Source organism: Dama dama, chromosome X (assembly GCF_033118175.1).
Source record: "Dama dama isolate Ldn47 chromosome X, ASM3311817v1, whole genome shotgun sequence".
In the NCBI taxonomy this organism is placed as follows: Eukaryota; Metazoa; Chordata; class Mammalia; order Artiodactyla; family Cervidae; genus Dama; species Dama dama.
The window spans coordinates 165,829,762-165,841,916 of record NC_083714.1 but is presented as its reverse complement, the minus strand read 5'-3'; the positions used below and the strand labels follow the sequence as shown (position 1 = coordinate 165,841,916).

At 62.1% G+C, this 12,155-nt stretch overlaps 1 protein-coding gene across 1 annotated transcript; it reads left to right on the top strand.

Annotated features, from left to right (window-relative positions):
• The first annotated feature begins 475 nt into the window (after window positions 1-475).
• SHOX (SHOX homeobox) lies at window positions 476-11,813 on the top strand. Its single transcript, XM_061137775.1, has 5 exons — window positions 476-752; window positions 4,458-4,666; window positions 8,714-8,771; window positions 8,876-8,964; window positions 11,568-11,813. The coding sequence occupies exons 1-5, from the start codon at window positions 476-478 to the stop codon at window positions 11,811-11,813; spliced, it is 879 nt and encodes a 292-aa protein (XP_060993758.1).
• Window positions 11,814-12,155: the final 342 nt, after the last annotated feature.

Genomic DNA, 12,155 nt, shown 5'->3' with positions numbered 1-12,155 from the left:
AGAACGCGGATACCTGTTCGCGGCGCTGGCGCTTTGCGCCCCTGCGCGCGCGCGCGCTCCCTCTCTCTCTCCATATCCGTCTCTCTCTCTCTCTCTCTCTCCCTTCAAAAACTTGATCTTTACCGCTCCACACCAAGGTGCCACAGACGCCAAACAGTGATGAAATCAAAAGAAAACCAATTGCCGGACTGGAGGTGGGGGAGAGATAGCGCCTCCGCGTGCGCCCGCCGCGGAGCCGCGAGGTGTAATTGCTGCCGACAGAGAGCGTTGGGGGTTGGGCGCAGAGGTAGCCGCGTATAAATAGTGAGATCTCAAATTGAAAGGCATAAATAACAGCAGGAGGGACCTGCCTTCACACGGACGGTCCTCTCCGCGCGCGGGAGGCGTGCGGACCACAGCCCGGCTCCTCGCCAGCCCCGCGGACCCCCGCGGCCGCCCCCCCCCCCCGTTCCCACCCCCACACCCCCAGGCAGCCATGGAAGAACTCACGGCTTTTGTATCCAAATCTTTTGACCAGAAAAGCAAAGACGGCGGCGGCGGCGGCGGCGGCGGCGGCGGCAAGAAAGAGTCCATCACGTACAGGGAAGTTTTGGAGAGCGGACTGGCGCGCTCGCGGGAGCTGGGGGTCTCGGAGTCCAACCTCCAGGACATTACGGAGGCCGGCGGCCCCTGCCCGCTGCACCTCTTTAAGGACCACGTGGACACCGACAAGGACAAACTCAAAGAGTTCGGTTCGGGGAGGGCGGCGGAAGGTAAGCCGGGCCGGACGCAGGCTCCGGGCCCCTCCCGGGCGCGGCGCTTCCCGTGGCCGCCGAGCCCGGCCGCCCGGCGTCTCGCTCGGCGCCGCGGTGGGCCCTCCGTTTCGCCCCCAAAACGCTGAACACTTGACAGCCACGGCTCGGACGCAGAAGGGCCCCGGCCGCCACCCGTCGCCAGGCTTTTTCGTAAGAAAGAAACCGGCCGGAAAACCGAGGAGGCAGGGGCGGATGGAGGCGCCGGATCGAGGGCGGGCAGCGGCGCGGGGCCCGCGCGCATCGCTTCCCCGGGGGTGGGGAGGTTGGCATTGGGTGCCAGCGGCAGGCCCTTTCCCCGGGTGGAGAGCGACCGGGTGTTTGGGCGAGGGTAAGGCTGGCGGCTGCGCGCCCGTGTGCCCGCCGGGATGTCTGTGTGCCCCGGGACGAACCCCGGAGCTCTTTCCAGGCGCCCCTCGCCTGCCCGCTTCCCCCGCTAGAAATGGGTCGCGTGGGGGAAAGCGCCGGCCGGCAGGCGTCGGCCCCCTCCCTCGCCTCTGCGCCCCGAGCCCTCTTAGGGAAAACTTCCCCTTGATGTTGGCTGCCGCGGGGCCCGTGAAATTAAGACCAGCCCTGTGTCCGCAGCGGTCAGGGTCTGCGCGGGGCAGGAGGGCCCGGGGAGGCTCGGGAACCCCTTGCACGCGCGGGCGCGGCGGCCCAGACCCCAGCCGGCAGGGCGCAGCGGGCCCTCCTGCAGGACCCCCATCCTGCGGCTTTTGCTGAAATCTCCGAAGCGTTTTGGCGCTGTCGTTGGCTGCAGAGGCGGCTGGGAGGGGAGGCTTGTTTACAAGGGTTCTCTCAGCGGGGCCGAGATGGTCCCCACCGGGGGCGGATTTCCATGCAAACAGGGCAGCCGGCAGCTATAAATCAGAGGAATAAAACTGGCTGGATTTCTCAGCGGGGAGCGTTTGAAAGCGTCCGAAGGTCTATATTTCTCTGGACAAAGCGAGGAGAAACAGAGGCTTGCCATATGGGGCGTGGGTCCCCGTGTTTTCCTCTTGCAGTGTTGAGAGGGGTCGGCATTGGCGACCCCTGGAAGGCTGTGGGCCCCACACCTCGCTGGGGTAGTCCCGGCAGGAGGGCTTCAGGGCTGGCCTTTGGAAACCTTGACCTTAGCGGAGGCAGAAGGCTGGCGGAGGCTTAGTTAGGATAAGCCCCAGACCCCTGAGAGTCCCCCAGCCTGGGTTCGGATCGTCTTACCTCTGGGGCTCACCCTCTGGCGAGGCCTAGCGCACCTGGCCCTGTAATTCCCACAAAGACGGTGTGCTTTGATGGAGACGCGACTGTCTGCCGGCCCGAGCCCCGGTCAAGGCCTACTTTTAATTTACAGCGCCTGGCGAGTGACCTCCTGGGCCCCTTCATGGCTTCCCCCATCCTCCTTAAAGGCTGAATTCCCCCTCTGCCTGCCTCCTCTCACCCCTGGACAGTCAGGACGGCAGAACCCTGGCAGTCGGCACCTGGAGAGAGGGCAGAGCACAATCGAGGCCTTTTTTATTTTCTATTTTAAATAGACAGGAAGAGAAAGGGCTGTAAAAAGTAGAAGCAAGAAACATCACAGTGGCTCCTCTCTTGTCTGGCTCTGCAGACCACCCCCTGACCCCCCCAGAAGGGCCGAGCCCCCCGGCCGAACTGGCAGAATGGAGAGGTGGGAGACACCGGGGTCTGGAGAGACACGGAGATGTTGAGCACCCGGATCGCGTGTAACCGCTGAGCCTGTGGTTTCTGCAGAGCCTGCCCTGGGTTCTGCAGAACTTTCAAGGCCAGCCTCTCATTCTGGGGTCACGTCCCTGGGGTTCAGGCTTAAGACACCTGCACGACAAAGTCAAGGTGCGGCTGCCTCTGGGAAAGGATTTTTTCCCCCCCCCGGTGGTGGAGGAGTCGGGCATCCTTGGCAAGGCATCCGTCTCAGGAGGTGAGAGGGCCTTGGGTGCCCAGGAGCCTTGAGGAGAGATGTTTCAGGACCTCAGTGCTAGTGAGCATCTTAGGAACTCCCGCTGGGGGACAGGCTGGTTTCACTGATTTTCCCCTGGCCCCAGGGAGAATTTGAGTCTTTCCCCCTTTGCAAGTTTCCGGGCTCACGGCTGAGGGCTTCTCCAGCGCGCTTCCGGACTCTTTTCAGAAGTCGTGGGAGCCCAGACTCTTTGGAGAGAGTTTACGGAAGGCCACCGTCTTCTCCTTGACCCAGAGGGGACATCTAATGAGGGCGTTGGGAGACCTTTCTGCCTGTACCCCCGTAGCCCCTATGATCAGAGAAAAAAGCACACAGGCTGCTAAAATGTTGTTGTTCACTCTTTACAACCCCATGGACTGCAGCACGCCAGGCCTCCCTGTCCATCAGCATCTCCCGGAGCTTACTCAAACATGTCCATCGAGTCGGTGATGCCATCCGACCATCTCATCCTCTGTCGTCCCCTTCTCCTCCTGCCTTCAATCTTTCCCAGCATCAGCGGCTTTTGGCTTCCACCAACTCCGAGACTGGGGAACCAACTTTTATTTTCAATCCCTGAGTTTGGTGTGGGCCTGCATTTCCTGGAGATGGAAAGGAGAGGTGTCTGGGTTAGAGTCTGGTTGATCCTGACCTTACTGCCCTGTCCCCCAGCAAATACAGATGCTCCTGTAATTTTTGGACAGAAGAGAGTTTGCACTCCTGGGGTCCTGTTGGGGCGTGAGAATGCTTCCAGAAGACCGAGGGGCAAAACAGGAAGTCAGGAAACTGTGCTCTTGGGGGCACCCCTAGACGCCTTCCTGCATCCCTTAAGATACGGCGTTGCCTTCTTGGGAGGGCTTCCCTGCTGGCTCAGACATTAAAGAATCCACCTTCACTGCTGGAGACCTCGGTTTGATCCCTGGGTGGGGGAGATCCCCTGGAGGAGGGCATGGCAACCCACTCCAGTATTCCTGCCTGGAGAATCCCATGGACAGAGGAGCCTGGCAGGCTACAGTCCGTGGGCCCGCAAAGCCAGACACGACTGAGCCACTAACTTCTCTTTTCTTGTTTGCTTTCTTGATCGGAGGGAGATGAGGTCTGCCGATCGCCCAGCTCTGTGGCGATCTGAAGGCAGCTCTGGCCCGGCCGGAGCTGCTCCTGTCCTTCCGGGGTTGGTGGGGGACAAGGGTTCTCTCGGGCCTGGAGCCCCCAGCCAGGCTGGGCTCTCCCGGAGCTGTTTGCGGGAGCCCCCGCCAGGGACCCCGTACTTGGGCGACTCTGCCTATGTGTGTTTTAACTTCATAACATTTAACACCCCATTCCGTTTCCAAAAAAAGAGAGGAAGGGTGTGTGTGTTAGGTTCTGTCAGTATGTCAACAGAGGCGAAGTGGATAATTGAGGAAACTATTCGGAGATTAGGCCAAAATACACCAGCCGGGCCGGGGTTCGGAGTCAGTTACAAAAGAGCGCGTCTTGCCTGCGAGTTGGCTTTATCTGCTCCCCGCAGCTTTGCGTCAGGGCGCGCTGTCCGCCGAGGCCCCGCGCCCCGTGGGCCCAGCCAGCGTTCGGCCACGTCGAGCCAAAGCTTCCCGGCGCGCGGCCTGTTCGCAGCGCGCGGGGCCGTTGTTCCCAGCGCGCGGGGCCGGCGGGGGCCGGAGGAGGGGCTCTGCGGGGGACCCGGGGATCTCGGGCCGGGGCGCGCGGGGGGCCTCAGCGCTGTGCCCTCGGCCCGCCCGTAGGTCTCTACGACTGCAAGGACAAGCGCGACGACGTGAAGTCGGAGGACGAGGACGGGCAGACGAAGCTGAAGCAGCGGCGCAGCCGCACCAACTTCACGCTGGAGCAGCTCAACGAGCTGGAGCGGCTCTTCGACGAGACGCACTACCCCGACGCCTTCATGCGCGAGGAGCTCAGCCAGCGCCTCGGGCTCTCCGAGGCGCGCGTGCAGGTGAGACCCCGGCCCCCGGAGCGGCGCGCGCCCCCTCGGCCCGGGGCCGCCGGGGCCTTCCCGGGAGCGCGCGGGACCCCGGGGCTGCGGTGGGCGTTCGGAGGCTTCCCCGAGGCCTGGCGCGCGCCGGGCCTGGCACTCTCGCCCTCCACGTCGAGCGCACAGGGTGGGTGGCTGGGGGGCGGGGGCTGGAGCTGGGCGTTCGGGGGCTTCCCCGGGGTCTCGCGCGCGCCCTGCCTGGCAGCCTCGCCCTCCGCGTCTCGGTGACTGAGGCTACGGCCCCGCGCGGGGCCGGATTAGCCGGGGCGCCGGGCGGGGACCGGGGAGGGGGCGCGCAGGGGCGGCGACGCGGGCGCATGGAATTGGTGATGTCCCCATCTGGCGAGCCACCGGCTGCTGGGGGCGGGGGGGGGGGGGGTGCACGTGCGCGGGGGAGGGGGCGCTCCCGGATAGTTTTGTTGTTTGTTTCTGGTTTCTTTTTTTTTAACCTCGGGGTTGTTGGAAACGTGGAAGTGAAGCGGACGACTTTATTGACGGGGGAGGGTGGTAGAGACCCCCGGGCAGACAGCCCCCCCTCTGCGAAAAAAAGGTCGGGCCTGCCAGTCGTGCTGGGCTTTTCCGTCGGCGCTGACGGTTCCGGGCAGGACAGCAGAGCCCGCGAGGAGGAAAAGAAGGTCACGGTCCCTGGGCTCCGGGGACTGGTTATTTAAATAAATGGAATTAATGCAGCCAACGGGGGGAGGGGACCGCGTGCAGCCGGGGCTTTGAGAGAACGGCTTTCTTGTTGCTGTAGGATCAACGTCTTTAAACACGACTGGGCTGAGATTGTACGCATGAAACGAAAACACGGAAGGGTTTTAGAGACGGTGTTTTACAAAAGCTTTCATTTGGGGAGCGGGGCGCGGGGTGGGGGGGAAGGTGTTTGCATTCTATCTCCATCCCTTTTTCCTCTCTGCCGCCGCGGTAACTGGGATTGCGTAGGCGGAGACGCCGCAGGGGCCCCCCCCCCCAGCGTGTCCAGCTTTCTCCGGGTCCTGAAGCGGTGATGCTGCCCGCGTCCCTGGGACCGCGGGCGAGCCCGGCTGGGGGACCGCGTCCCCGAGCCAATTTGTCCCGGCGTCTGTGGCCGAGGCGAGGAGGGGCGCGCGGCGGTGAGGGGGGGGAACTCCTGGCCACCTTTCTCCGTCAAGATGGATGGGGCTGCCCTATCTAAATTAATGAAAAGATTAAACTTTTGCTGAAGGGGACATCAACTTTTATGTCATTTCACAGCCTTTCTGCCCGGGATCCGTAATATCTCCCAGGCCTTGATGTACTGTTTCTATAAAAATAAATTACTTGTAATTTAATTCCACACTATTTCTTTCAGTAGTCTATTACTGAATAGCACCTTCGCAGGAGAGACCGAGTTGGCAGAAAATTGCTTCTTGGGTGGCTACAGATCTTGAGAGAAGCCCTAAAAAAAAAAAAAAAGAAAAAAAAAAAAAGGTTGGGGGGGGCGGGAGGTGGGAAAATGGGGAAAGTGAGGCGCGCAGGCCTATTGATCCGGAGTTGGATTAAAATTTAACGATTGTAAATAATAATAAAAATAAACATGGGACTAGAAGAAAAGAAATAATTTCCACTTGGCCACGGGGAAAAGCATCGTGTAATAAAGAGAAGGCAGAAAGTGGTCATAAAAACCAATTAGTTAAAACTCGGACCCTGCTGTGCCGAAGCCAGGGAAGGGGGCGGGGGAAGGTGGACTCGAAGAGGAAGAGCCGAAAATGCTCTATATTTTAATCCTGAGTCTGAACTGTTGGGTAATCCTTTTCCGTACAGGCTGCCCTGTGTTGTTAGAGGATAGTGTTTCAATTTAGAGTGGAAATTTGCTGTAAATAAATTGAAGACCCTTTGGAAGCTGGTCCTTATTAACCTTTTATTTTTAGCGTTGTACTGGAAAACTCATATCACCCAACTGTCAGGGTTATAATCGAAAGTTATGAGACCACGGTGAGGCGCGGGCGGTAATTTAATTACGACAAATATCTTTGGGTTTATGGCGCAGAGCTAAATTAAATGTCATTATTCACTGTCTGTAATGGAAATCAAAAGGAAATCAGATTACAGCATTTGTGAGAGAAATCAGCCAGTGATCCTTAATGAAGAAATAACTGTCTAAAGCACTCTTGTGTGCTTTACTTAGCATATTCAGGACTAATTGGAATTGATCGTGAATCACCCCAAGACTGATTTATTATCGCCGAACGCAGTGGCTAATTCATCACTTTTATTCTCCAGTAATCTTATTTTTTCTTCTTCTTCTTCTTTCCCTGTGCTGAAGGGAAAGTGAGTTTTCTTTCTTAGATTTAAATAGGATTCTCTTTTCGGGGAAAAAATGCCCTTGGTGGTGGTGGGGTGGTGGTGGTGCAGAATTCTCGCGTCTGGCTCCGAATTTTCACATCCTTTCCTGAAGATGGCTGGGTTCTGGACCTCAAGGAGACCACGGTGTCCAGGAAGGGTCGGAAACGGAGAGGTCCAGTCCCAAGCTGAGTGCAAGGCGGTGGAGATTCAGGGCGGTTCGCGGGTGGGGAAGGAATCGGAGTGCAGGCTTTGGAAATGCAATCTGGATTTGGGAGTCTCCACGTCTTGAGAGGGGGCACATTTTTGGAAAATTCTTTTTGGAGCAACGGGGCATCCAGATTTGCCAGGCTCCCTGCAGCGTGGTGGGGTGAGATTTCCCACGCTTGGGGGGGGGGGGGGAATCAGTTCTGTTTGGACAGGCGGGTCCTAGAGGATGGAAAACGGGCCCTTAAGAGGCTGCGAGGGAGAAGTTCAGGTGTCCTGCAGTCCAGGCTGCTTGCAGCCTCCGTGGGAGCTGAGGTTTTCCTGGGCAGGGTGGGAGACAGGAGCGGCCCCAGGCCCTGGGCTTGGACCATCGCAGGATACCCGAGTTCCCCCCAGAGGTGGGGCATGGCCCAGTTATCCTGGGAGATCCTGGAGCACCCCAGAGGGGGCAGGGTGAGAGAGGCTGGAGGGGAGTTTGGGAGAAAGTCAGGAAGGAAGACTGAAGTGCTGAGGAACCTAGACGGAGGGAAGGCCCTGGATGCCATCTGCATGGGGCTGTTTGGAGGAAGGGGAACAGTCAGTGTGGGGGAGGGCTGGACAGGGCATGGGGTGGCGTGGGGCTTTACACCCCAATCTTGTCAGGCTTGTGATGCTCGTCGGCCTGGGAAGGGTCTCAACACCCTTTCAAGAGATTAGGAGCCCCTCGAGTTGACATTTCTTGTACCCGAAGTCCGGGGCCTGCGTTTTGTGGGAGGGGCGTGTGTGCACCCAGTCTTTGGGGATCAAGGACGGTCATGACTCGGGGATGTGTAGCTGGGACCCTCCAGGCTTCCAAGGAGGGGGAGGGTGCCTTGGAGGACATGGAGGTTCCTGGACCCCAGAGCTTGATTAGGGAGGAGGCTGGTCAGGAGGAGGTGGAAGGTCGGGGTGGTAGGTCAAGTTGGACCAGTGGGCTGACCGGCTGGAGTGGGGGCGGCCGGCACAAAACGATGGACGGTTCTCCACGGCCACCCGAGGACCCTCTTGGGCTTCCCTGGTGACTGAGATGGTAAAGAACCCGCCTGCCAATGCAGGAGACCCAGGTTCGATGCCTGGGTGGGGAAGATCCCCTGGAGGAGGGCATGGCAACCCACTCCAGTATCTGTGCCTGGAGAATCCCGCGGACAGGGGAGCCTAGCGGGCTGCAGTCCATGGGGTCACAGAGTCAGATGGGACTGAGCGGCTCAGCACAGCGGAGGACCCACCTGCCCGCCTTCCGTTCATGGATGCTAACCCTCTAGTCCCACTTAGCTGCGGACAGGTTGCAGCTGCAGGGGCCCAGTTGCGCTGGGGCTGGGGAGACGGGCAGGGGAGGAAGGCCTTGAGGGGGCCCACAGGCAGCTTTTGGATGGGGGGGGGGCAGGAACCCCAGGCGCCTAGCACAGCGGCCGGCGTCCTCTGGAAAGCATGCGTTGCCTGCGCTCACGACGGGGGGTGCACGTGTGTCCGCCCCGCCCCCAGGTGTGGTTCCAGAACCGGAGAGCCAAATGCCGCAAGCAGGAGAACCAAATGCACAAAGGTGGGTGCGGGGGAGGGGGGCGGGGGCAGGGCGCAGGATGGAGGTGGGGGCGGCGGGGAGGCCGCCGGGCGCGGAGGGCTCACTTCTCGTGTGCTTGCTCGCAGGCGTGATCCTGGGCACGGCCAGCCACTTGGACGCCTGCAGGGTGGCCCCCTACGTGAACATGGGCGCACTGAGGATGCCCTTCCAACAGGTAGCGCGGTTTTGTGTTTACTTCTCCCCCCAGGGGCGCCGCCGCCGCCTCTAACCCGCCCCGGGGGAAGGAAGGGGAACCACTTTTTGTGCTGTGAGCCCATTGTGCTGCGCCGTGTGCGTGGTCACACGGTCCTGTCCGGCCCTTTGCAGCCCTACAGACTGCAGCCCGCCAGGCTCCTCTGTCCGTGGGATTTTTCCCAGGCAAGAACACTGGAGTGGGTTGCCATGCCCTCCTCCAGGGGATCTTCCCCCGCCAAGAATCGAACCCGGGTCTCCTGCATTGCAGGCGGATTCTTGACCACTGAGCCACCAGGGAAGCCCTGTAAACCCGTTGGTGCTTATTAACACCACGCTATAAAACTCCCGAGAGTTCCTTTTGGGGGACGACAAGGACAGAAAGCCAGACACAATTGTTTTTTTTTTTTTTCTAACGAAAGTCAGAGGGGAAAATAAAAAATGCTACCCACCCCGGAAGCGCCCACTCGCTCGGTGCCTGGTTGGGGACGGAGCGGGTGTGTGGCTCCCACTCGTGCGCGAGCACCTTTTCCTGCAGCCAGCCCGGCCTCTCTGCATCTCAGAGTCGGGGGGCGGAGGGCGGAGTGGTCTTTGCCCCCTGCACCTCAGAGTTGGGGGTGGGGCGCGGAGGGGGGAGTTTGCCCAGCTCCCAGCAGCGCAGGCGGTCCTGTGCAAGGAGGGGGGCAGCCGGGAGGTCGGAGGACAGAGCCTTCGGAGTCCAGGTGTACCAGGGGCCGCGCCACCGCCCCTGGCCTGGAGCAGCCTCGGGTGGTTGGCGGGAGCCGCGTGGCGGGATCTGCAGGGGGAGCTGGACTAGAGCGGGCGCCCCCTCTGCTGCGGGAGGGGGCGGGGCCCAGCGTGGGGGTGGGGGCGTGCACGCTGGTGGCGGGTGGGCGTCGGGGGGCGTGCACGCTGGTGGGGGGTGGGGGCCCAGCGTGGGTGGGGCGTGCACGCTGGGGGGCGGGCGTGGGGGGGTTACCTAGCGTGGGGGAGGTAGCGTGCACGCTGGGGGGCCGGGCCCAGCGTGGGGGTGGGAGTGTGCACTCCGTGGGGGCGGGCGTCGGGGGTCCTCTGGCCTTGGGAGCAAGCAGGACACGCCTAGGGGTTGTCTCTGCGCCCCTGGGTGCTGAGGGGCGCGAGGTCTGTGGGTCTGACCTGGCTGCAGGGTCGTCTAGGCGTGACAGCGTGGGAGGCCGTCCCACTGAGGAGGGTCGTCCAGGGGTGACAACGTGGGGGGCCGTCTCGCCATGGAGGGTTATCTTGGGGTAACACGGCAGGGGGTCATCCAGGGGTGACCCGGGGGGGCCATCTAGGCGTGAGAACATGGACGACCGTCTCACTATGGAGGGTCGTCCAGGGGTGACACCGTGGTTTCGGCTGGGAACTCCCGTGGGGCTGAAGGCAGGTAGGGATTCGGGGTTGTGGGCCCGGGAGGGGTCGGCACCTTGCTCGCTCAGACCCCGCCCCCAACCTCCAGGGCGGGGCCCATCGCCCCCCCACCCCCAGCCGCAGGCCTGTAACGGCCCCTGTCTATTACAGGGGCAGCTGCCCAGACGTGGGGTCAGCGTTGGGCCCTCCGAAATGAGGTCATGGCAGATCGAAGTCTTGGCTCTGCTCTTCTTGGAAGTGGGTGGCCACCCCCTATTTCAGGGCGTCTTCCCGGCCCAGGGAATCTTTGCGACCCAGGGATCGAGCCCGGGTCTTCGGTATTGCAGGCACATTCTTTAGCATCCCAGCCACCAGGGAAGCCCATATAAGTTGGAACTTTGCTTGGCAGTTTTTACAAAATGCCATGGGTCAGATGGTAAACATTCCTTTGGAAGATTCTGATACTGGTCTGTGGGAAGGGGTGTGTGTGTTTGGATGGGGGAGGCCTGAGCTATAGGCGGGACCCTGAGTCCAGGGACACCTCAGACAATCAGCTAGAGTCGGGTGAGGAGGGGGTGTCAGCTGTAGACAGCTGGATGCTGCGGTGCGCCTGGGGAACGGTGCAGATCCCCCAGCTCCTTGGGGTGGGAAAGCCCCCCTCCCCAGAACATCCAGTGACTCCCATCCAGACATCAGGTGTCCAGAGAAGAGTGGGTGGTGGTCCCCTGGTGGGGGGGGGCGGTGTCCTTGGGGCAGGAAAGCCCCCTTCCCCAAAACAGCCAATGACCCCCACCCGGACACCGGGTGTCCAGAGGACAGTGGGTGGTGCTCCCCTGGTCTGGGGGGTGGTCCCCTGGTGGGTGGTCCCTTGGTTAGGGGTGGTCCCTTTGTCTGGGGGGCGTCCTCGAGGCAGGAAGGCACCCCTTAGAACAGGCACTGGGTGTCCACAGGACAGTTAGGTGGTGGTCCCCTGGTGGATGGTGGTCCCCTGGTGGGGGGTCCCTGGTGGGTGGTCGCTTGGTTAGGGGTGGTCCCCGGGTCTGGGGAGGGGTCCTCCGGGCAGGAAAGCGCCCCCCTCCCCAGAACACGCAGTGACCTCCATCCTGACACTGGGTATCCGGAGGACAGTGGGAGGTGGTCCCCTGGTCTGGGGGATCCTCGGTGCGGGAGAGCCCGCCCCCCACAAGTCTTGACTGCGCGCGTGGTCTCCCATCCCAGGTCCAGGCGCAGCTGCAGCTGGAAGGCGTGGCGCACGCGCACCCGCACCTCCACCCGCATCTGGCGGCGCACGCGCCCTACCTGATGTTCCCGCCGCCGCCCTTCGGGCTGCCCATCGCCTCGCTGGCCGAGTCGGCCTCGGCCGCCGCCGTCGTGGCCGCCGCGGCGAAGAGCAACAGCAAAAACTCCAGTATCGCCGACCTGCGGCTGAAGGCACGCAAGCACGCGGAGGCCCTGGGGCTCTGACCCGCCGGCCCGCCGGCCCCGCGCGCGCCCCGGGCCCCGCCACCCCGTGTGTCCGTCCGTCCATCCGTCCGCGGCGTCCTGCACTCGACCCCTCCGCTCCCCGCACCGCCCCCCACCCTGCGCCTCGACGGGCAGCACGGACACCCCGGAGCCGGGGCGCAGCGAGCTCCCCGCCCCGGGGCCGCCCTGGGAGATGCCTCTCCACCCCCTGCAGGCCTCGGGAGGGGACGTCGGGGAGTGCACGGCACCTCCAAGGCCTCGCGGAGACCGTCGCGGGGGCGGGAAGAGCGAGCAGGGGACGGGTGGACCACCCCACCTCGGCCCCCTCTTCGGGCGGTCTGT